At 42.7% G+C, this 25,427-nt stretch overlaps 1 protein-coding gene across 3 annotated transcripts in view; it reads right to left on the bottom strand.

The window, feature by feature from the left end:
- Positions 1-25,427, bottom strand: part of PKNOX2 (PBX/knotted 1 homeobox 2) — an 87,716-nt gene that overhangs the window by 5,539 nt on the left and 56,750 nt on the right. For all 3 annotated transcript variants that reach the window (XM_066203626.1, XM_066203625.1, XM_066203627.1), the window contains 6 exons: positions 22,086-22,194; positions 15,968-16,107; positions 11,529-11,700; positions 8,126-8,314; positions 1,333-1,465; positions 1,152-1,249 (listed from right to left, as the gene is read on the bottom strand). In XM_066203626.1, coding sequence (XP_066059723.1) covers positions 1,152-1,249; positions 1,333-1,465; positions 8,126-8,314; positions 11,529-11,700; positions 15,968-16,107; positions 22,086-22,169 — 816 coding nt within the window. In that variant the 5' untranslated portion in view covers positions 22,170-22,194. The remainder of the gene's footprint in view (positions 1-1,151; positions 1,250-1,332; positions 1,466-8,125; positions 8,315-11,528; positions 11,701-15,967; positions 16,108-22,085; positions 22,195-25,427) is intronic.

The raw sequence follows: 25,427 nt of genomic DNA, 5'->3' as shown, positions 1-25,427 counted from the left end.
TTAAAAAGGGATTTTTTTTCCCCAAGTCTTCATCAAAACACTTCTCCTGGATGAATTAAACATCAGGCCAGCAGGTCCCTGTGATTCCCCTGGGCTCCAGCTGAATAAATCATGCCAGTGGCACAGGAAGAGCATCCGAAGGTGCTTGTCCAGGCTCTCTCCCCGCCCCAATATTCCCTGTGCACATGTTTTTCCCACCACAGAGGGTTTTGCTGCAAGATTTAAACCTGCAGTGGTGAGATATTATAGAAAGAACAATTTTAAGCATTTCACAGGCAGGAAAAACCTGCCAGGGAGGTGCCACCTCTTTCCAAAATGCTGTTCATTGATTGTTGTATAAGAGGCTCCTGCAATTAGAATGGGGCATTTCAGAAATAACGGGGGTGAATTGCTGCTGCTCTGCCCCCAGGAAGCAGTGTTACAGAAATTGATGGGGTGGGGTTTTTTTTTTTTCCCAAATTCCTGGGGAATAGGGGTTGGGAAGAGCTCACGGACAAGTCGTGCTAATAAATCCAGCTCTGCTCCAGATCATTGTCTCACTGCAAGAATGCAGGGATCATTGCATAACTCATTGCAATGTCAGGGAAAAAAAATAATAATAAAACCAGAGCAAATGGCTGAAAAACATCCCCAAATTCAGGAAGAAAGACCTAAAAATGAGCCACAAGTGCCATGATTGCCGTGCCGGACAGGCAATGCCAGTGATCCCAGATCTATAATATATCAGCAATAATATCCGTCCTATCCTATCCCATCCGATCCATAATAATTAATATAGAGGACAGAATCTACAACAGGTAAAATACACAAAATATAATAAAGCATACAGGATCAAAGAGAACGTTCTATCACACATTACAAACAACAGATATTGTTACGTGTTATGTACTGCACGAAATAATATTATTAAAATACATTATTATTACACGTCGTAATATTTTATAACAATAACATAAGCTTTGTTTTAACTTCTTAGGTCATTGCCATAATTTGTTAGGTACCCCAAAGGCACCTGGCAGATGGGTTTAATCAACGTTTCTTGCTAATTAAAAATTTAAGATGCTCCAAGGATTGTATTCATGGAGGAATGGGAGGATCCTGCCTGCCGCAGTGCAAAGTCGTGGCTAAAATTCGAGCCGGGAAAGCCTTACCTGGGCATTGGGGAGCTGCAGGGCACCAGGGGTGATGGCTTGGGCGAGCACCTGGCCCTGCGACGTCACCATCGTCACGGGCTGGTACAAAGCTCCACCTGCGGGGGGAAAAAACCCAAACGTGGGGGCACCAAAACCCCCAAATTGCCGCCTGGCCACCACCTCCCCCGCGCCGCCTTACCTGGCACGGCGGGCGAGCTGCTGCCGGTGCCCATGGGCAGGTTGCCCGGGGGCAGAGTGGCCGCGGGCACCACGATGCCCGGCGGGGGGTTGGACGCCGGCGGCAGCGCCGCTGGAGAGCTCTGCAGCATCTCCTGCACAAAAGGAAAGCGGCAAAAATGTCAGAAGGGAAAAGAAAAAAAGAAATTAAAGAAATGTCACGTGGATTTTTGCGTGGGAGGGGGGTTTTTTCCCTCTACAGAATTTTATTTTATTTCATTTTATTTTATTTTATTTTATTTTATTTTATTTTATTTTATTTTATTTTATTTTATTTCATTTTATTTTATTTTATTTTATTTTATTTTATTTTATTTTATTTTAATTTTTTTATTTCATTATTTGGTTCAACAGGAAAAAAATGGCAGAAAATGTGATTTTCCCTGTTTGTTACAATTGAAAAAAAAAAAAAGATGAAATTATAAGGATTTATGCTCTTCAAAGCCCCCATTTAGCATCTTCCCCAAACTTGTTTTCTTTGTGCAGTTACTCTTTTCCATTAAAAAATGACAGGGGGAAAAAAAAGATCACGAGGGACCAAAAGGAATTTCTTTCATCTTTTTCTTTCTAAACATTTCTCTCTTTTTTGGTGCTTTGACTGGGACTGGATGATGCAGCCTTTGCTCAAATTCAGGGTGAGCACCACGGTTTCCCTTAGAGTAAAATAATGAAGTTAAAAATAATATAACGCCATTGATAATCATTCCTTGCAGCTTTAAGCAAAATTCTTGCAAAAATGGGCAAATCTTTGAGCCAAAAGCTGTAATTTTACCTCTAACACCCATCTCTGGAGCAACCACCAAAAGACCCCAAACGGGATGATTATTTGATTGCTTATTTTAATATTTAAATGACTATTTGAGTATTTAATGTGACATTTTGGGAAGGGAGGAGTGTCACAATTGAGGCTACAGGGGGAATAGGGGGCAATGCACCCCAAGCTGCCACATGGGCAGGATTTGGCAAATAATATTGGTAATATTGATAAAATGATCATTTTAAAATAAACCAAAGATAACCACATGTCTCTAATTCACCCAGCTGGAATGGAAATAAAACTGCACTTATTTTTTTGGCCCCTTTTCTACTGACTTTCCCACTCTGCATCAGTTCCCTGGCGTCCAGCTGGTTCTCAAGTGCTGAACATGCCAACAAAGGGCATTTTTTTCACCTTTTAATTCATTTTTCCTAGATTTTGATGCAATTCTTCAAGAACCCTATAATTTGGGTTAAGAAAAGAGAACTTCCCTGGACTAGTGATGTGCAGTGACACTGGAAAAGGCAACCATGCAAATGTGCTCAGGGTGGGGAAAGCTGCAGCTCCCTTTCCCCGGGTGACAGAACTCCAGGGATGGGATGGGAATGCACCAAACCCATCCATGTCACATCAAGGCCTGGCTGTGCTGCTCCATGGGGACTTGGGGTGCTCTGTGTCCCCACTGATTTATTTCCCATCGCTGCTGGGGGAAACCTGAGGTCTGCTCCTTTTTTTTCCCTTCTCCCCATCACATTCATGCAACTTTTTCCCCGTCAATCACCAACTGCTTTGCCTGTGCCATCACACTCAAGAAATTTCATGTTTTTGCTATTCAAACCCCCTTATGGCACTTTCCCCTCCTGTGATGCCAATTCCAAAATGCTGGAGCCAATGCCTCTGCCACAAGTCACTTTGGTTATTTTTCTTATCTGGAAATTTTGCTGCAATTGCTGTGATTTTTTTTCATTCGCTTCCCAGACATTCCTTTCCACAGCTGAATTAATTTTAAAAATGCAAATATGACTGTAAAATACTTGTACGTTTTTTTAGTCTTCCTTCCCCACCTCCAGTCTTCTGGGGGATGTAGTTTTCAATTTGAGAAACGAGTATTTCTCGGGATATGGAGAGCAAAAATCAGTCTCTTTTGCACACTCTTGGATTTGGTCCTGGCAAAGGATCTGGCTGATAAAAGTGGTGAAAGTATTCATAGAAACCAAATGTGATCCAGGAGAACACCAAAAAGCAGCTGGATATGACCAGGTGCAACCAGAAGTTTGGAGCAGCTTGAAGACCTGAAGCTTTCCTCCCCTGCCTTGTTTTTCCATGATTCTTCCTAAAGAAGGGCATCCAGAACACCCATTTTTGGAAGTGCACTGGGAAGAAGCAACTTGGAATATCACAAAAATGGGAACAAGAAACTTCTGTTTCCAGATACAGTGGTCAAAGCCATTTTCAACAGTATTCTGTGATGAAAAAAAAATTGCCTTTGTTTTTGTGGTGTAGAGGAAAACTCTCCCAAAACACCATCTCACTGGTGTGCGAAAAGGCAGAATGTTGATCATTATTAGAAAGAGCTATTAAAGGAATTAATGGTCTTTCTGCAACAGAACTGTGAGACCAAACTGACCCCATGGAAGCGGAGGCTCCACCTTCAAATAAATATAGAGAAATATCTCCAAGAAGATTTAAATACAGATATATATATATATATATTTTGCATACCAATTGCCTCAGATTGCAAATGTCAGCCAAATTCTGTTAGGCTTGGCAGTTTTGCTGCAGTGGAAAATATTTTATACATTTTATATTTTATATTTTGAGACACAAGGAAGTTCACAGAATCACAGAATGGTTTGGGTTGGAAGGGACCTTAAAGCTCATCTTGCTGCACTCCCTGCCATGGGCAGGGACACCTTCCAGTATCCCAGGTTGTTCCAAGCCCTGTTCAACCTGTCCTTGGACACTTCCAGAGATCCAGGAGCAGCCACAGCTTCTCTGGGCACCCTGTGCTGGTGCTGCACCATCCCCAAGCTGAAATGCTTTTGGCAAGTTTGAAATCCGAGTGTGAAAAAAACTGCATCACTAGGTGTCTCTGCAGACCCACATCTCGGCACTGATCCACAGCAAAACATGATTTCCCTGAATTAAAAGTCACTTCAGTGAAGAAAAATATCTGGGACATGACACAAAACACCCCTTTCTCACAATAAGGAAAATGTCCAAGGACCAAATTGTAAAAAAAGTGCTAAAATTCAGTGCTACTTGAGCTGCTTGTCCTTGGCCTTGTGCTTTATGACACAGACATTCACTTCTGGGTGGTACACAGGGTGTCAAAATGTCTCTCTCATCCTAACTCTGAAAATTATTTGTGATGGGGGAAATTGGGATTAGCTGGAGAAAAAAAGAGACGCCCATGGGTCTGCCAAGAAAGAGCTGGCCAACCTCAAAACCATGTGAGGTAACTCATAAGGCTCCTTTGTGAGTGGATGGGTGAACGGAGACAAGAAAGAGTTGGCTTTAAATAAAGAGAAATCCAGGGAAAACTTGGACAAATTAAGATCTATAAATTAAAACAATAAATTAAGAATAAATTAAATAAATTAAGATCTATATAGAGAAGCACTGCCTTGAGTTCCACCAAACCAACTGCCCACCTCCAGCCACCAGCAGCCTGGGCCAGCGGAAGGTGTCCCTGCCCATGGCAGGGTGTTAGAACACCCTTGGATGGATTCTAAGGTCCCTTCCATCCCACCCCACTCTGTGTGATTCTGTGGAGAAGTAATCTGAGGAGGAGAAATGCAGTCCTGAAAATGCCCATTCAAACATTGCCCATCTGAAACGAGAGCTGAAAAACGCAAAATTTGATTCCATTTCCATGTCCCTGGCAGCGCTGTGCCTCCCACTGTGAACGGTTTCGCAACTGTTTTTTTCTTGCAAGTGGAGAGCAATAAGAACCCCTCTGATGTCAAGGGAAAGTTGAAGTTAAGCACTGATTTAAATTGGTTTCCTCCCTCTTCCATGAAAGCAGGAGGTCCCCTCTCCCATTCTGGTCAGAAAATCTCAAAAAACTCTCATTAAATAAAGGGAGGAATGAAGCCAAGTGAAAAGCCACCGACAAAAACAGAAGAGGAATTGCTTGGTGGACTTGCAGGACAAAGAGGCGACGGCTCAATCGTGAGACAAAGCAAAGCACAAAATGAGGAAGCGATGTGGAAAAGAGGGCACAAAAATCTTTGTAAGGTAATGAAAGTTCAGGGAAGAGTCATCACATGGGGAAACCCCAAACTTGGCCAACGCCAGGAATCATCTCCAGACCTGGTGACATGAGAAGATTTCAGCAACAGTCAAAAGACTTTGTCTGAGTGTTCTCTCGTCTTCCCATCACCTCAGGCACTTTGCATCTCCAAAAGTTCTTGCATTTTCCATCTTAGAAAGCAGAAATAACAGCAGGTGAAGAATCATCCTTTCCGGATACAGCAGGGAAATCCAACAGATTTGCTGTCCTGTGATGACATTTTGACAGGTCCAGACATTGTTTTCCCGGTTTTGATTAATATCCTTGTTATTGTGTGTCCATAATTTTTTAAACATGTCTTGTGGTAAAAAAACTCAGCCAAAAAGTGAAATATTTCACTTTCATGACAAACTTGGTTTATCTTCTCACAAAAATGATTGATGCTCCTTCCAAACCCGAAGAAAACCTATTTCCTAAGAAACCTCCCTCACTGATACTAATTACGTTTCAATATTTGGATTTTTAAAAAATCTTCAATTAACGGCCCATTTGCTCTTGCACCTCCCCTCAGCATGAAACCAACAGGCCAGTAATTAGAGAAATCATCCCACTTGCCATTTTTTAAACACCAATCCCATGATTTTTCAGCTCTCCGGAGCATCCTTAGCCTCCAAAGCTCAACTGATGGATATAGAGTATTTCCAGCCTTTTTTATCCATGCAAACTCAAGTACACTCCATGAGTTGAAGTGCTCAAGCACTTGACATGGCATAGCTGGACACAGAAAATATTTGCCATGGTATTGTCACCAGTCTGTCGCCCTTATCCCATGACCAGATGAGATGGTGGCTCTTTCGCGGTCCATCACTGTGAATATTTCAGCTCCACCTGCCAAAAATCCCTCAGTGGCTGAGCCAACATTTCCCCTCCAGCTGGGTCTTGCCTGGGTGTGCTCCCATTTATTTCACAACTGCCTTCAAATCCTCACTTGAATTCCTCAACTTTCAAGTCTGGCCCAGAAGGGAAATGTCAGCAGCTCCGGGTTTCCAGGAATCAGAAGCACTTGGTACCTCTCCATGGGCCTGATTATTTTCCAAAGACTCGTGCTAATTTTCTGATATGATCCCCACCTCTTTGTGAGACACTAAATCCTCATTACTTTTCCTGACCGATGCATTCTAATTAGATCAACACTTAAAAAAAAAAAAAAAAAAAAAAAAAAAAGAGGAAGGAAGGAGGGGAAAAAAATTCACAATAGCCACAGGACGGCTTTCCATCTCATTAACTCCCTCACTTATTATTTTCATGAAAATTACTGATAAAAAACGTGCATCTCCATTTGCTGGGACCGGGAGCTTTGTCGGCTCATATCTAACATCTCTCTCATCACCCGGGATGTGAGCTGTTGCCATGGCAATGCACAATAATAGAAACTAATAAATTACAAACGAGATGCTCGTTGAGCAATTATTGTTCTCTTTTATGCATGTGTCTTGCTAATTTTGATCATAAGGAATGCTTCCATAAAGCAGCGAAGGGATAATAAGTCTATTTCGAGAGATTATTAGAATATAGAGTGAGGATGGGGTTTCTTAGATCAATGATTAAGTGGTTTGGTGATTTCAGGGAACTCGAATAAGGAACGGAACTTTTCTGGGGGGCTTTTCCCTCATCGTGTCGGGAGCTTCAAACTCTGCAGCTCCTGGAGCTGAGCTGCTAAAAAATGGCATTTTCTTCCTTTCCACCACCTCAAAAATGCCCCAAAAGCCCTGAGAATGCCCTACCACCTGCCTCCTTTTTAGGGAGAGCCCCAGAAGCTGCCCGGGTTATTTTGGGTTGGCTGCAGTTATTTCTGCTGTGATTGTGCAACCCTAAATTCCGTTTTTCTACCCCAAAAAGTGTCTGAGAGACAGAAATGCCCTAGGGGAACACAATATAGCATCAAGTTTTTTGGGATGCAACCAGCCAAGATTTATTCCCTGCACTGCAGATGCACATGACAACCCCAACCCATGGGCAACTTCTCTTCTGAATATTGAGTTACAGTCCCTCATTTTGCCCCAAAAGCCGCCAAGGTTCAACTTGGTTTGGCTACTTCAGCTGATATTTCTGCAGTTCTCAGGCATTTCCTTGTACTCTTCCACTATGCTTGAGGCAGAAAATGTCTTCTTCTCCCATCTAAAAATCCAAACTTTGCAAAAGAAGAAGTCAAGGGAATGTTGATCGTGCTGGGGGAGAACTGCAAGATCTGCTGAGACACAAAAAGGGGCTGTGAAGCCAGGAAGGGTTGTCTGAGACCCAAAAATCCTTTGAGCTGCCTTGAAACAAAAAGTGAGAAGCAATGGAGAAAATCCTGATGTTTCTGTCCTTCCTGCCAATAAACAGCATTTTTTCATTTAAAATGCGATTTTCTTGTTTATATTCCCACACACTTTCACAGCTCCCTTGCCCTCACATTTAATCGCTGCAACATTAGAGTTTAGGAGTCCTTCACTCTCTCTCTTGCAGAGCCATGAACATTGGGGTTACAGCTCTGCCAACCCATGGAAAAAAGGACATAAAGAAATTTAAAATAAAGAAAAAAAAGTCACTGCAACATCATTTATTGCACTCTATTAACAGGGTACAGGATTTTTTTTTTTCATTCTTGGGGACGGACTCTGATGACTTTTCAGGAGGCGACAAGTCTGAAACCTTGTTGGCCCAACTCCCTGTTGGCCAAAGTGCAACAATGGGCATTAGAGAGGAATTTGAAGGCATTACCTGGGGGTGGAGGCTGATGGAGGAGGGGTTGGGGGAGTAGGGCCCCCCCAGGTCATTCCTGAGTAGGTTGTCGCTGTGCATCTTGGTTTTGAGGCAGGTGATGTAACGGTTGCAGAAGTCCTTGCACAACTCATTGACCTTCTCCAGCTCCAGGAGGTGGATGCGCAGCACCTGGATCGCCTTCACCATCTACACAAGGGCACAAAGCTAAAATCAACATTCTTCCCCAAAGCCTGATGTAGAACTGATCCCCCAGGGCAGAATGAAATTCATTTCCTTTCCCAGCACACACCAAAAAAAATGAATATTCTTGCCCAAAACCCATCCCAGAGCCCATCCCTCGCATATCTGCATGCCTTTTCCTTGCCCATCAATCACAACTCTGAGATCCAAGAGGAAAAAATTCACCAAATTCACCATTGCCTTCATGGGAATCGCTCCCCGTGCCCCAAAAAAAGTACAAGCCAAACCCCTCGTTGTTGAAAAGTGTTTGGTTATTCTCTGGTGGCCACTTCTTCTAACAAGATTACGGGGCTGCAACTCAGCCGTGAGCTGTTGCTGGTGCAAAGCCTGGGCCTCATTAAAACGTACCCCATAAACCTTAAAAAATTTACACATAAAACATTCCTCTCACCGAGCTGAAACCTTAAGTTTTACAGCCGCTGTTTGAAATCTTGCATAATATATAAAATTTCAGCTATTCACTCCGGGGCAATAAATCCGGTTTTATGTAACAAAGCGTCTTTGCATTTCAAAGCGTGTTTTTAACTTGCAAATTTTAGTGGTCATCTTTACAAACTGCAAGTTGCCATGGCTGGGAAACATCCTGAAAAATCCAGGGCCAAACTCCAGTGGCAGCTCCATGACAGAGGAAGGGAATTTTTGGTTGGTGAACAACGGGGAGGATGTGTTGAGGCTGGAATAATCTTTTATTTAGCGCCTTTTGGTTTTTTGCCTTTTTTTTCTTTTTTTTTTTTTTTCTTTTTTTTTTTCTGGTTTATTTTTCCTCCTCCGCAGTTGACGCAGGCAGAGCACAAGGTGGAGGTGTCGTGCCCAGGATTTCCGCATCCTCCCAGGGCTCACCGGCCATGAAAGTCAATATTCAAGGGCAAAGGCAAAGAAGACCTGACACATATATGTAAAAAAATAAATCTCTCAATTATCTCAGCTCATTTGCTTAGGGTCTCATTTTATGTCCCTGCTCCGCTGCGTCGTATATCTGTCCGGAAAAAGAGTTACAGTCCGATGGCGTACGTGCGCGGGGTTGTAAAAAATACAGATGCTGAATTAATTGACTGTGTGGCACTCGGCAGCTGATTGAGTTGATAATGGTGGGATCTGACCTTTTTCTAATTTGTAATTATGTGCATCTTGGCAGCGAGGAATACATGACTCTTATTCTAATGATAGCTAATGCCACTGGCCTTTTCAGCCCTGCTGTGCCATCGCCAATTTCTGGCAAACGGGGTGGCGTTAAAAAAATAGAAAAAAAAAAACAACACCCGAAAAATAACAACAACAACAAAAAAAGGACAATGTAAATAGAGGAAAAGTGTCAGCTCAAGAACGGGTTGAAATACTGAGTTTTGAGCACTAGAAGAATTTTTAACCCAAAATTCCCTTCAACTAGTGCCTCCCACCAAGAGCCATGTGCTTCTCCAGCATCATACCAAGCATCTCCCCTATCTTGATGCAGGTTACCCACACTGAGGTGGATGGCTCCTCCTTTTATGGAGGAGTTCTGGGCGTTGGATAGAAAATACACATCCAGCTATCTACTAGAACAACGGCAAACCCACATAAACAGAGGTACAGATATACACAAAGACACAGCAATAGATACAGAAAGATCAGAATATGAATGTACCAAGTGCTGCAAGGTTATACATGGGATCAACTGCTGCTCATGGCCAAATTTCACCTTAGCAGGAAGAGTTACTTCAGAACATGCCTGAAAACCACAACTGGTGTGCTTATAAACCACAAAAACACCTGAAAATAGCCAGTGTGGATACATTTCCTGCTTTTTTTTTTGCTTTTTTTTTTTGTTTTGTTTTGTTTTTTAGGTGGTGTTTCATCTTGATATGTACAGAAATAGGTTTTCCTTTCCCAAAATTTTAGGGTTTTTTTCTTCACCTGGCTCCATTTCTCTCCTCCTGAGAGACCATTACACCCATTTTTATGCAATTTAATGCAATGGGGGTTTGCTGGTGCACCTCAGCATTTGTGTAGTCCAAAAACTGAAATAACCCAAAACATTGGTTGGGTTGGTTTTTGGGGGTTTTGGGGGCTTTTAAATTGTTTTTCCAGAGCAATTTCTGTTCTTGACTACAAGTTATTGCAAAATGGGTTTAGCAACATGCAAAAGGGGCTTCGCCTGGCCTGCAAATTTTTTGGAGGGCATTCTGCAGACTCTTGGTTTAGGGATGTTAAAAAACTTTCCTCCATAAGCTGAAACTGGGATTTTACTTCATGTAAAACATGTGGGATTTTACTTCACCTTGAAATCCTCTCTTGCTTTTTTTTTTTTTAAAAAAACAGTAGTTCTTGCACCTAGATGAGTTTTGCTATTTCTTCCCTTCGTGATACATCATCATGCAAAATCACCCCTGGATATCTGTAATACTTAGAAAAAGGAGCCTGTGAATTGCCTGATTTTGCTCCTTTTCTGGGATGGAAATCCCTCTGCTACAATTTCCAGGGGACACATAATCCCCAGGGGAAGGTATTTTGCTGTTTGCATCATGAGAATTGCACAGAATTGCCTCTTCAGACCTTGAAAATTTGCTTGTGGAGCATCAGGACAGCGCCACAAACTCTTCTACCCACATGTTTGCCATGGAGACCGTGTCTGGTAGCTTTCTGGACAAAATAATGGGATTTGTGGATATTTTCTGAGGTCAAGACGACAGAAATCCCAAGCAGAGTCTTCTGAGGCACCTTCCAGCAGCAATGGATGCAGTAGGAAACTTGAGTTGATCCACCAAAACCAGACCAAGTGTTCCAAACTGTTGATATCCCTTATATTAAGGAAAAAGTAACCATTTTGCCCTGCTTCCAGGACATGAGCTGGCCATGACACCTCAAACCAGACGGTGCCACATGAGAATGATGCACTGAGGAGCAGTAATTCCTACAGAGATTGCAAGTTTTGGGGCACAACCTGGTTGACCCCATGGAGGTTGTGGGGGACAACAGGCCAAAAGGGGGCAGAGAGGTTGTTCTTACAGGGGATCTTCTGGAAAATGTCTTGAGGAAGGTCTCACAAGGTCTGTGGAAAACATTGCCAAGATGACCAACACTACATGGCCCAAAGACATGGTGGTAGATCTTCATTTGTTCCTCACCCCCTACCTTTTCAACACCCCCCAAAAATCATCTGCCAAGCCCCAGCTGCCTATACCAGGTTGTCCAGCTCGGGGTCATCACTGAAGAAGGGCTTGTGCTCCTGCTCCTGCTGGTGGACAAAGTTCTCAATGTCGACATCGAAGCTGGCCGAGGTGATGCACTCGGAGCCCTGCGTCGCCTGCTCGCATTTCTCAAAGAGCAACGTCAGCAGTGGGAACAGCGGGTGCCTGCAGAGGACAAAGGAGACCATCCATAACACCCACTGCTTTAGGTCCCATGTCCATCTTTACCCCACACCATTTATCCATCCATCCATCCATCCATCCATCCATCCATCCATCCATCCATTCCCCCCCAGTCTGCAAGAACCTGGTGGCGCAAACCTCCCTCCCAAGTCACACACTGGAAGTGCTCCCTCTAGGTGTCCTTCAGCAACAACAAAAAAAAAAAAGCTGAAAAATTGTAAAATTCACTATCTCCTCCATCAGGCAATGACTTGTTCCAATGTCTTTGTGTTTTCTGTCATTGCTCCAAAGTCAGAACTTCCTAAACAGGCAAAAAGGCTGTGTGTAGCCAAGATGTCCTGGAGCCTTCTGCTGTCCAAGTGGCTTCTCCTTTCAAGGGTGGACATCAGCACCTGCTCATCAAAATGTCTCTGTTGGTTGGAGATAATGGATGGAGACTTCTATTTGCCTGCAGCTACAGACCAACCTTGTTACAGGCTGCTCCTCCACCAAGAGGTCTCTTTGCACCTCTGACAAGTCCACAAAGATGGGTCAAATCCCACTTCTTTCTTACCGTGAGATGATCTTGAAAACAAAGATTTATCGCTCTTCTTGAAGTTCAAGTCACTCCAATGATGACGCTAAGTTGATGCAATAAAAAATGCAAATACACAAACAGCACCAAAGCACGTGGACAACACCGAGGTGAAGACCACGGCTTAGGGCAAGCCTCTATGAGCCTCTCCAGCTGTGCAAATTCAAATCAAAAATGTTTTATGGAGTCTTTCCAGGCAGAAATGCAAAACGCTCCTGCAGGAATGGTCTCCCACAGCACTCCAGTTATCCCAGCACAATGGGATTGGCTCCACCATTTTATCTCCAAAAGATGGCCCAAAAGATGATTACGAATCTCTTCGTAACAGCCTTTTTGAGTCGGAGTCAGGCGAAGGGGTTAAACCCCTCGGCTAAGTCTTCATTTGCAGCCGCTAATACCACAGCATATTATAGTTTAATCTGTCCTGATCCTGGTTTAATGCAAGATTCACCGAGGCTGGAGCAGAGAGTGGCGAGGGGGGGAAATCATTTCATAATTTCAGGAGCCCCGCCGGAGCTTAGCCAAGGGATATGAAAGGCAAATTCCAGGCGGAAGGTTGAATTATTGGGACTTAAGAACCGGTGGCACCGCAGCAGGTGCCTGCTGCCATTTCCAGAGCCACTCCATCAATTAGGAGCAGAGGCACGGAATTGACCCCGAGGATGGGGGTCTGGGGAAGGGAGAAGGGGGGTGCAGCCCTTGAGAAATTTTTAGACCCTTTTCTTTGAGGGGTTGCATTGACCAAGGGGGATTAAGGTCAGCATCACCCCGTGTTCCTCAGTATTGATAATAGGGTCAGTGCTGGTCTGGGGCCCCAGGAAAGTTTTGGGGCTGGCAGGGAGCAGGAGGAGGAAGGAACAAGGCTGAGGGGAGAACGGTTTGCTTTTCAGCTGAAAATAAAATGGAATTAAAAAATTAAAATCTGAGATATAATTAAAAAAAAAACAACAAAGTGGAATCCAATCGATCCAATCCATCAATAAATAAAAATAAAATTAAATGAAACAAAATAAATTAAAAATACAATAATATTAAACTACATTAAACAAAAAAAAATTGAAATTTTAAAAATAGACATATTAAAAAAAAAAACAAATAAAAGGGGAAATCAGGGGGCCAAGACCCCCAGAGATGGATTAAAGGAGGCCACCAAGAGCACTCTCTGAGTGCACTCTCAAGGAGTGCTGGAATTTGGGAGTTTGCCATGAGCTTTAGGCTGAATTGTTGTGGAATTTGTGGGCTTTTTTCATTTCTGCATGAGAAAAAACCCAACCCAAACCACCGTTTTCTCCGTGGCCACACCACGCAAAGCCCACCACGGCAGCTGGAGGTTGTGGTGTATAAATTGAGAGCTGGACCCCCTCTCTGCTATGAAATTTCCAGTGGGGGGAATAGATGGATATCCAGGACGCAAAGGGGAATCCGAAGGATTTTCCCCACAGTGGGCGTTACAGAGGTTAAAATCACCCCTACAGCATGAAAAAGAGTTTTGAGGTAGAAAATCTGCTTTTGCTAATTACAGTTTTGCAGAAAAAAAATTATTTTGTTTACTTGGACTGGTTTTTTTTTGCCCGGGAATCCTCCAAATGAAAGGGCTGAACCAGCCCTGACATTTTCTTGCAGGAGAGAGGTCGTTTGCAGCCACTAATAAAAAGGATTCGACACGGGCTAATAAAGAGGAATGAATTCCTCTAATGGCCTAATTTCCCACCTTCAGCCGAGCCAGCAGCACAGCGGGCACGTCACAACAGGAATTTTATTTTTTTTCACCCTTTTCCCCTTAAAAAAACCCCAAACTACACAAAACAAAACAAAACAAAACAAAACAACCAAAGGAAAAAAAAAACCCACACAAAAAGCCCCCCCACCAAACTTAATGCAAAGAAATCCAGCATTTCCCACTTGGAAAAATCCAATTTGTGGTGCTCGGGTGGTTTAAGCATCATTTCCCTTCAGGAGCATCATCTTTTCTGGTCCAAAATCCATTGGGAAGTCCCAGCCCCGCTGTTGCATAAAGTCAAGAAAACATTTTAGCTGGGAGAGAATTGCAGCTGAGAAGTGACACTGCTGGACCAGTCCCTGCCAAGCAGCTCCCACACCAGGAAGGGTGGGGAAGGATTTCTTTTTTTCCCCCTTTTTTTTTTTCTGTTTTTTTAATGGGTGATAAACCTCCTGCTAGGGCATAAAACCCGGCGGGGTGACTTGTCCATCGGTTTTTATATTTCCCATCACATTTTCCCAGCGATTTCCTTCCAGCTTGATCGACCGACGCTTACAGCCGATGCCTTCTGCCCGGGTGGAATTATTGAAAACTAACAAAAATCCATTGTTTTGGGTGGAGGGAAACGGACCTGGGAGGGCTAAGAGAAATCCTGGCGTGCGTTTGATGCCAAACGACATGAACACCGTCCTTTTCAACCACTGGAGAGGGGGATGTTCAGCAAAAAAAAAAAAGGTTAATTTGATGTAAATATAGAATGTGTTATGTAGATATACAGCAGTATATATTTGTTTTATGTGAAAATATATTTGTGGGGTTGTTTTGGCTAAGCATCCAGGTTTGGGCACACAGGGAACTGGACAACAAATTTCCCCCCACGTTTCTAGGGGGAGCACCTCCCACAAGGTGTTTTTTGCATATTTTTGACCTGCCAATTAAGGCTGTGAAAACTCCAAGGAGGGGGTTGGTTTTCTTCCTTTATCCCACAAATGCTGCAGAACTCCTCACTGAAGGGCAAAAAAGAAGGTGGTTTTGTCTTCAAATGGTTTCTTTTGCTTTGAGGAAATGATTTCGTCACTGGGAGACCTGCAGTGAATAATCCTTTGTGTTTTCCTGGGAAAGAGTGAGTTTATTCCACACTTTCATCCACCATTTCAGACCTTCCAGCTTTGTAACATTTGAATCTTTGGAGGCAAAATATTTTAATTCTTTCAAGTCCAAGCTGCAATCTTTTGGTTCACAAGCCCCCACGGCCCTGGTGATTGATAGGTTAATCCTAAACCTTAAACTTTAATCCTAATTATATTAGGATATTGTTACTCTTACATCATTGCTCTACGTTCTAATATTGTAAACTATCACATAATTACGTATTACTTATATAATGACACTATTTACATAATTAGAATGTTATCTATAGTTGTTATACAATAACATTACTGCATATATTAAGACAGAATATATTATTATGCCCAAAGTGACAAAGAAGGGACTGGAGGAGCCACCCATCCCTTGCCCATCACTGCCTCCATCCTGTACAGATGCAGGAACTGCACATTTCAGGTTGATGTTGTGACTTCTCTCCTTGTTCAGCCCCAAATCACGTGGCTTTTCCCCCAAAAAAGGTTAATCTTGGGGAGAGTTTTTTGAAGATTTTGAAGAGGCAGAGATGCTGCAGAACAAAGTCCACGAAGGAGCCCCATCACCACGCGTTATAATCAATGGTTATTATTGCTAAAAAGGAGCTAATTGCTAATCCCCCCCTTCCCGTGTGTTAATTAATGCACTAGAAGAACAGCAGATTAATAATGCATAATAACAACGAATGCATCAACGAACCGATCCGGCAACCGATGCATTAATTAATGCATCGCCGAACCGATGCAGCAACCCTGCACTATAACGACGAGACCATTAATTAAAAGGCATTAATGAATGCAATTATCTTGCCTCACCTGTAGACAGCCCTCTTGTCGGCCTCCAGCTGCGCCTGGGGGTCGCCGCCCGTGGCCGGCACCGGAGCGTTGGCGGCCGCCGCCGGCGTGGTGAGATGCACGGGCTGGGCTTTGGTGGGCTGCTGGGCTGTGGCTGTCATCTGGGGAGGGCAGGGAAAAAAGCAAAGAGGGGAAGAAAAGAATGTAAAATAAAATGAAAAAATAAAATAAATAGGGTTTGTTGTGCGTTCCAGGAGGGTTTTACAGCGTTCTGCGCCGAGTTTTGGAAGTTGGGGACGCAGCGCTCTGGTGGGGCTGTGTGCAGGTGAAACGCACACAGGCATTTTGTCTTTGCCTGGAAACAGGAGGTTTGGGGTTTTTACCACATTTTCCCCCATTTTTTTTTTTCCACTTTTCACTGGGGGAAAAGTCCCACCATCATTATTGTGTGGGGTAATTTAGGAACGGATGTTTCACACGAGTCCCAGATTAAATCAGCTGCAACACCGTGGTTTGCCAAGAGTCCTTTCAAAGCAGGTATTACTGTCTAGACACAGTCATTTTCAATTTTCTTCCAAAATTAGCCGAGCCTCTTCCAGCTCGCCAAGCCCAGCAATGAGTCACCTCGGAGCTGTGAGAAGACAGCCAAAAAAAAAAAAATCAAACTTTTTTTGGTGCCCCGTGCCCAAATCACCCAACTTTAGCCCCAGTGCTGCCATCATGGGAATGTGCTGTGCAATAAATCACCCTGACAACAAGCATCGTGCTGATTTTAAAAACAGCAATGATTTTAGGTAAATAGGAATCTTGAAGATGGGAGATGTGCTTGTGCCATTGCTCCTGTGAATCCCTGAGCATCCTTCCAGCATCACCCCAAAACTGCCACCCCCCAGAGCAGGGTAACACCAATTTAGGGGCAGTTTTCACTTAAAACTATCAAATCCTTAAAAAAAAGTCTGAATTACTTGCTGCCAGACTTCAGACATGAAGACTATTACACGCTGTCAGACTTCAGACCAACACAGTCTTTGTGTTATCACCACAAGATTCCGTTAAAAAAAAAAAATTCAGGGAGCATTTGAAACAATTGAGGTTCAAATGGATTAGCAGCACCCCAAACCCAGTGGTTTCAGCCTAAAATTTCAGTGGAAAATTATTGCAAAGTGGTTGGTTTGCCTGCCTCTCTGCTGAAATTTGTGAAAAAATTAGTATTTGCCTATTTTTACCTGTAAATGTTCAGTCCTCCCTTGAGGCACGGAGCAAAAGGAAGCTCTGGCTCTTGCTAAACGTTATATATATAATTTCTTTATTTGTCTAATACACTTATTTCTGTATCTATATATAATTATATGTTACCTATGTCTATACAATGTTTCTTCCTGCCTGTGTTTTGATATAAATAATAAATACTATTTGTCTGATACACTTTCATATTTATTCCTGTGTTTATACAGAAATGGGCTTATACATATTTTTATTTATTTGTCTAATAATGCCTTTAAATTTATTTGTGATAGTCAATATATAAAAATATTCATATACATAAATTATCTTGTCATTAATCAGTGTAAATGTATATATATGTCCATTTATACACAAATATGTAAAACTTTAGAAACCCAAGCTGGACCAAAACGATGATACCTTTTGCTTTTAAAATGTTTGCCTTTAATATCTCCTGCCTGACCTTTTGCTGCGCTTTTTTTCCACCTTTTTTTTTTTTTCCTTTTCAATCTCCTTTATTGTTCATAACTCCAAAGTTGGGCTCCAGCACCTGCAAATTCACTTGGCTCTATTTAATTTCCAGTTCTCCCAACTCTCCCAACAGGTTCAATTTCTGTCCCTCCTCCCTCGTGCTAAAGCAAAGAGTGAAATTCAGGCTTCACTTCCCCTCCTGATTCCAGCAGTTGAGATTTCCCCTTCCCCCCCGCCCCCGTTTTCCATTTAAAACCAAAATGGAGCAGATTTTGGGATGCTCCAGCCACATCACTGAGTATCTCCTCACCCTCTTTCCTTTTTCTCCCTATTTTTTCTCCCCATTATCTCTGTGGAAAATTTCACTTCTGCAGGGAAAAATGGCTTTTTCCCCCAACCTTTCCCCTTTTCTTTTCCCCCTCCCTCATCACACTTATTTACCAGGATTCCAAAGCCCTTTTTGCATCCTGCCAAGTTGACTATTTCCAGCCAAGTCTGCAACTAATTGAGCTATTACCCAAAAGAAAAAAAAAAAAGCCTCCTTTGGGGCTGCTCCGAAGCCATTACCTCACCTTGGACTAAAGAAAAGAACAAAAAAAAAAAGTAAAAATAATTCCAAGTCTATGGAAAAAGAGGTGAGAGGACGCTGGGATGGGGGAGATTTGCAGCTGAATAGGGAGGAAGGCAAAAAACAGAGCCAAAAATGGCATTTGGGGGAGCAGGTGGGGAGAGAAAAGGCAGCAGGTTCCTGGAAGTGGGAAAATGGGAAATAGAAGGAAGCATTTGGGTGTAAAAGTTGTAAGTTTTGATTAAAAAAAAAAAACGCAGGTGGGTTTGGGTTGGGGTGGTTTTTTCCTCCCTGGAAAATGATCAAAAATAGTTGCAGGAGGGGGGAAAAAAAGGTAAACAAAAAAAAAAGAAAATAAACGGCACAAAAAGTTGTGTTTAAAAAGCAGCAAAAGAAAAAAGTGAAGAAAAAATTAGAATGATGACAATGATCATGAAAACTGTAAAAATTTGTCAAAATACATTTCAAATATGTTCAAAATGTGTTTACCAATATATTGGAAAAGTGAAGTCTTAAAATGTTACAAATACGTTCAAAGATGTGAAAATCAAAAAATGTTTTATAAATATGTTTAAAACGATTTAAAATATAGAAAAATGTAAAATATATGTTTGGAATTATAGAAAAAATCTAAAATGCTTTAGAATGTAGAAAATACACTAAAAGATGCTAAAATGTTGGAAAAAAATTAAATTATGTTTAAAATGTCCTTTAAAATACCTTTTAAATATAGAATATGAAAAAAAATGACAAAGGGCTTTGAAGATGTAAAAAAATAAAAGAAAATAAGAATGAAATTTAAAAATTAGTAAAGAAATAGTAAAAATAATTTAAAATCTCTGAGTTTTTGCAAAGCTCCTGGGCAAAGCAGATATTTTTGAGATGCTATTTGCTCTATGCTCCCTGAGCTGCGTATGAAATTTCTGGGTTTGGGAATTGCAGATTTCTGGGGTTCAGGGATGGTATTTTTGGATTTGGGTATTACAGGTTTCTGGGGTTGGATATTAGAAATTCCTAGGGTTCAGGGATGATATTTCTGGGGTTTTTTTCCTCTTTTGGAAGGAAATCCTCTGCTGGTGTTGGTGGCTGCTCCTGGGCTTTGGGTGGGTTTAAATACCATAATCCCCCAGTTTTAGATTTTATCCAAAGACTGTGGCCAAGGACCAGAGTCAAGTCCAGAGAACAAATCCCCTTAACTCAACATTCACCCTGTTCCTCAGTGGGATGCTGAAAACAGCAGTTCTGAGCCCAAAAACCTGCTGAGGACACCAGGAATTGGCAGGTTTTGTGGCTCCTACTGAAAAACCAGGATCACCACCCAAATTTGAACCTGTGACTTTTGGAAAAATATTTTTGTAATTAAAAAGGCAGAACCATATTCATAATTTTAAAATTTTTGTTCCAGTTCTGACCACATAAAAAGCACATTTTAGGAAGAGGACAGAGGAGGAAAGATACTTCTGTATTTTTCTGTGCTGAAAATTATGAAAAATTAACTTCTCCATCCAATTTTTAAATCTTTTTCAAAATACAGAATAATTTATTTATTTATTTGTCATTTTTGTTGCTATTGTAATCACTTGGGGGGGAGAGGGAGGATGCTTTTTATCACTTTCTGCGCTGAAACGTATGAAAAATGAACCCAATTTTTAAGAACACTTTTTCTTAAATATATTTTTAGAAAAATGCTCATTTTAAAACAACCTCTTTTTGCCAATGAAATGCCTGAAGACTTCCATGGCTTTTTTGTTTCCATTAATCATAGAAAACTGATTTTAATGCGGACTTTAATTTTCAACAGGTAGAGAACTCAAGGAGTGCGACCGTGCTTGGTGTAAAAGATGCTCCATGTCCCATTCCTGTAACAGATTCCAGTGATTAATGAAGCATTTCTTCCTTCCCAAAAGCAGCTTTTTCCATCATTCCTGCTTCCTTTTTGCCTCTTTCTGACAGTGAGGGTGACAGCTTGCACAGCCTCTGCTGTAAAACCTGAATGCAGAGCTCCCCAAATCCCTTTTTTTACCACTCTTCTCCCCAAAGTGGTTCCCTTGATGAGGAGGAGCTCGTTGTAGCTCTGATAATCGATAATTTTTCCATTTATCACCAGTCCTCCCCGTTTCTTCCCCACCTTCGGGGAGACGAAATTTGTGTAATTTCCTTTTCCAATCCCTAGAAATCCCAAATTTTTCAGGTGAAAAGTTCACAGCAGCCGCGTCCAAAAAAAAAAAAAAAAAAAAAAAATCAATTCTTGGCTGCAGCTTTTCCTCCAAACTCACTAAACAGAGAGAAAAACACTTGAGCAACCCCCTAGATAAGGTAAAAGAGGAAGGATTTGGTCAGCAATGCTCCTGAGGGTCCCCAAAATTCAATGTATTAAAGCAGGGGGCAGATAAGGGGCAGGGATGGGGAAGGGAGAGGCGACTGTCTCCAAAGGATGCTACGGGAAATGTCGGCTATTTTAAAAGTCCCTTAAATTGCCCATTAGGACTCAAACGGTGCCGTGGCTCCCCGCTGTGTAAGCGAGAAAGGGGAGAAAAAAAAAAAATTTGGAAAAAAAAAAAAAAAAAAGCCCTGCTCAAGGCAGAGCAGCGAAGCGAGTAAATGATGACACAGAAGTTGGAGGAGCCATAAAACCCCACCGAGGTGTCGTTTGTGAGAAGTGACCTTTTCCCACCAAAGGAAATGAGGAGAAAGGAGACACGGGTGGCTTCAAGGGGGGGTGTAAAAGTCAATTTATTTATTTTAGCTTGCAGAGGACTGGCTTAGGGGTTTGGGGTTTTGGGGTTTTTGTTTGGTGGGTTTTTTTGTTGGGTTTTTTGTGGGGTTTTTTGTTTAGTTTGAGAGGTTTTTTTGGGGGGGGAGGGGGACTTTTCTGCTTTTGCAGACGAGAAATGCAGCAAATGCGGAAAGACTTTAAATCTTCCATATGAACACCAACAAAAAAAAGGCTGCTTTGAGTGTGGAGCTGGCTCGGTGCACAATACAGATCACCCCTGTTCAGTCATTGTAGCGGGAAAAGCCAAGATGTGATATAAATTTACCCCTAAAAAAATCTCAGGATGGGCTTCAAGGTGCAGGACCATCACCAAAATCCATCCTGAACTCCCAAGTCCAGCCCACTGGGGTGCTCCGGAAGAGTTTCTCTTGGACAAACTCCTCTTCTTATAATAACTTGACTCCATAAAGGTGCTTGGAAAAGCTGTTTGCCCGCTTAGAGCACCATTGGAGATGAAATCCTTTTTTCTCCCTTGCCACAGGTTATTGAAAAATGCCATTGAAATAAATCAAAGGCCATTGCTATGATTAAACCCGTCCTGGTTTAGTCAAATGTTTCATCTTTCCAGCTAATTAACCTGCTGGGTACAATCATGCCACCATGTCTGCTTTCCAAGAAGACCCAAAGACCCCAAAATCCCAGAATCACCAGGTTGGAAGAGACCTTTAAGATCATCAAGTCCAACCCGACCCCAACACCTGAACTAAACCATGGCACCGAGTGCCACATCCGATCTTTTTTTAAACACATCCAGGGATGGTGACTCCACCACCTCCCTGGGCAGATCATTCCAGTACTTTATCATTCATTCAGTAAAAAAACTTTTACCTAACATCCAACCTAAATTTCCCTTGGCGCAGCTTGAGACATAAGACAAAAAAAGTGGAAAAAACCCCAATATTTTACCCAAAATCTTTCGATCTTGGAGACTGACAGAAGGGGTTTCAACGCTGCCAGTCCCTGGGATGGATGCTCTGGGGTGAAACACTTTATTTAAGTAATTTCGTTATTTAATTGAAATAATTTAATAGCCGTTATTTAGGGAATTGAGGTAAGCAATGCAGGAGTTGGGGGTCCTGAGGGGTCTGGAGGACACTCACCTGTGGGGTGTCTTGGTAGGGAGGAGGAGGCACTGTCTGGGTGGCCATCATGGTCAGAGCTGGTGCCGGGGAGACATGGTGCATCCTGCTTGGGAGTCACATCGAGACCCTGTGGGCAGGAGAACAGAGCTGCTGGATTACCAGGGATCTCTCCCCTCAGGAAAAAAATCCCCACAGAAAGGAAAAATGAAAGGCAGAAAGGGGAGGTGACATTCCTCACACAAGCACCGCGCTCTGCCACACAGCCCCCGGGGAAGAAACTCAAGATGGTTCGATGACCCTCATTGTGATTTGATGATTTTTTTGAGATTTGTGATTTTGGATAAGGAATGCACTGGCGGGAGAAGTGAAGCAGGTCACTGGCAGGGAGATCTTCACCGGAGAGCTCTTGGAGATGATGGTGCCATCAGTGAAGTTCATGATATTTTCTCCCCTGTGAGCTCTGGCACACCCAGGGCATTTTCTTTCCACCTCTCATGCCTACCCACATGCCTAAGCCTTTCTTTCTAACCCTCATGCCTAAATGGGGATCTCCATCCCCTTTCCAGCTATTCCTCTTTTCTGGAAGCAGAAAGACAAATCATAAATGCAAAAAAAACTTGCCATTTTTTGAATTATACACTAAACCCTCCCAAAATGATTTGTCTCTTTGCCTTTGGCCACCACGGAGTCACATCCTCATGCTCAGTTCAGAAGGGACATTGAGAATCCAATGTGGAGATCCACCAACATTTTTAATATACTTATTTATTAATTTACTTAACATATTCCTATGTTGTGCTGTCTCCTACGTTGAGGGGACTGACCCCATGGTGATTGAATGCGCAGAAATGATTTGAACCAGGGAGCAAACCTGGACTTTGCACACCCCATAAACTGAGGAGAAGGTCCTCACACCACCTCCAACCTCTCTGAAAGTTGCTGCTTTCTCCAAAATGCAGTTATCTGAGAGGAAAACAGACTGATTTTTTAATTCAGGTCCAAAGGAGATGGAGAAAAAAGAGAGGCACCAGAAAGGGAAAAATTTGTAGTAGAGCACGGCTGGGGAAAGTCCCTGGCAAATGGACCTGGTGGTAGATGTGGCCCAAAAGCAATTCTTGGCCCTGAAAATACTTCCTCTCCCACTATTTCACTGCAGCTGTGTTGGTGCTTTAGCAAGAAAGGCCAAAATCTTGCCTAAACTCTTAAAAAAACTCTGTCCTGCCCTCTCTGTGGCTTGGAGCTCTGTTTTGGGCCAACTCACAAAGCCCCCCAGCAAATCTCCCTGGGTCCTCCAAAGGTGCATTTCTTCTTGCAATGCCTCCTTTTTGTAAGAGAAGACATCTCCCCAAGGGATGTCCCCGTTGTGGTGCACTGGCTTTCCCGTTGGCTGGAGAAGAGCCATGGCACCATCCCATGAGGAAATGCAGAAAGTTGTGTGAAGTGCCCAGATATTGTGAGGGAACACAACCCCAAACCAGTGTGAGCACAGCTTGCACCACGAAACGGTGACAGAGCAGGAAGGTGCAAGGAAGAGGAACAGAGGCACTGACGAGCTCAGCCAAAAACGAGGCACGTTTGGGAATCTTTGTGAAAAATTTAGTCCTCTCTGTGAGGTCCATGGTTGTTTGGGGGAAGAGGTGCAATATTCTGATCTTCTCGAGGCTTCAGGCTTTGCCAGGCACTAAGTTCACAACTGCACCACGTCCAAATGGAAAGCCAAGTGCTGTGTGCACGGGATGAGCGTCAACAACCCTTTTTTATTGTGCATGAATAAATGAGGTTATTCTCTCTTATACTTTGCACAAATATGGACAACCCATGGACTGAATACTACGAAATCCCACCCGAAATCCCGTGCATTGTGAAGGTACATCAGGGTTCTTGCATGACACAGACCTCTAGCAGGGAGGATATTGCATTTATGGGATTAAAATGGTGCTTTTCATCTTTTTCCTCCCAACAGCAAAATAGCGGGAGGCAAAATTATCTGCTCCTGAGTGAACTCACAGCTTAAAATCTTTGATGTCCAATGTCAAAACTCAGCTCGCAGCTGCAGGCACACAAATATCCGTGTCCTCGGGGGGTAACACCAAGGGAAAAACCTCCCCATCAGAAACAGTTTCAGCTGGGGAAAAGCAGAATTTAGCACTGCGACAGTCTGGACATCTGGGTGGGAAGCTAAAATAAAAAAGCCATTGCTATTTTGGGAAAAATACCCTGCTTGGCATCTATTGTTCCTGCCAAGAGCGATCCTACAACCAGCACGTGGCGATTTACTGTGGGGTGTGAGCTTTTTGGGTGAGTCTATTCCCAGAAGGTGGCAGCCCAGAGCCCGATTTAATTGCTGAATAATATCAAAGCTGCTCAAATCAAGCCGTTCATTGAGGTTTATGGGTGCTGATTTGTTTGGAGAATTGGACTGACAGCTAAATGGGGGGGGGGGAAATAGAGGATAAAAGGGGGAGACAGCTATTGCCAATTGTGGTATATTTATCTTGGGGGAAACAAATGCACTCAGGCACCGTAAATATCCAGGAAAGTCTCTGGTCCCCACAGGAAAAGCTGGACAGGTGTTTCACGTGGGAGCCCCCAGCCATGAATCTCAGGATAACAGTGCAGAGCTGTCAGCCCCATGGATTTATCAGCAGCCAACGCAGGGAAGGGTTGAAAGCTGCCATTACTTGCATTCACCTTTTCTTATTTTTTGTATTTTTTGTTCTATACATTCATCCCCTCTCTTTTCTTTCCTTGCCCCACTTCTTAAATTAATTTGTCTGCATGAGCTCTTGACTATGGGCATCCAGAGCATCACCAAAGCCCTGCCAACTCCTTCCAGCCCACCTCAAAGACATGTCCAAATCTTGGGTGAAGAGTGAATTCTGGGGATCTGGAGAACAAGGAGGGCAGGAATTGCAGCCAACTCCTGGGAGATTTGCACAGAAGAAAGAAATGGTGAGCAATAAAAACCCATAAAGGCTCTTTCATTTCCGGAAGCAGCAGTACTTCACACTTTGGCAGTGACTTGAGATCAAAGAATCCTAAATTTCCTTATGAAATAAAATTATTTCAGCTATCACTGAAATGTTGCCATTAGGTTGGAAATGTATTTCCCGAAGAGCTTGTGCCTATCTAAAAGACTCCCAGATTTATAGGCTGGGGGTTTTATGCCAGCAATATTTAACATCCTTTTTCAAGTAAAAATAATTAAAGACTAAGTTGAAAAGTAGGGGGTTTTTTTTCTCTATGATGACTTAAAACACTTAAAAAAACCAAAGTATTGTCAGCCACCCACCACCCTCCAGGTGAATATGACCTCCTTGATTAATAAAACAGCCATAAGCCCATATTAGAATAGCTAGG

Source organism: Chamaea fasciata, unplaced genomic scaffold (assembly GCF_029207755.1).
Source record: "Chamaea fasciata isolate MVZ Bird 193981 ecotype frontalis unplaced genomic scaffold, bChaFas1.0.hap1 SCAF_24, whole genome shotgun sequence".
Classification (NCBI taxonomy): Eukaryota; Metazoa; Chordata; class Aves; order Passeriformes; family Sylviidae; genus Chamaea; species Chamaea fasciata.
Note: the sequence above shows the minus strand (reverse complement) of the source record. Positions and strands in the feature narration are given on the sequence as shown.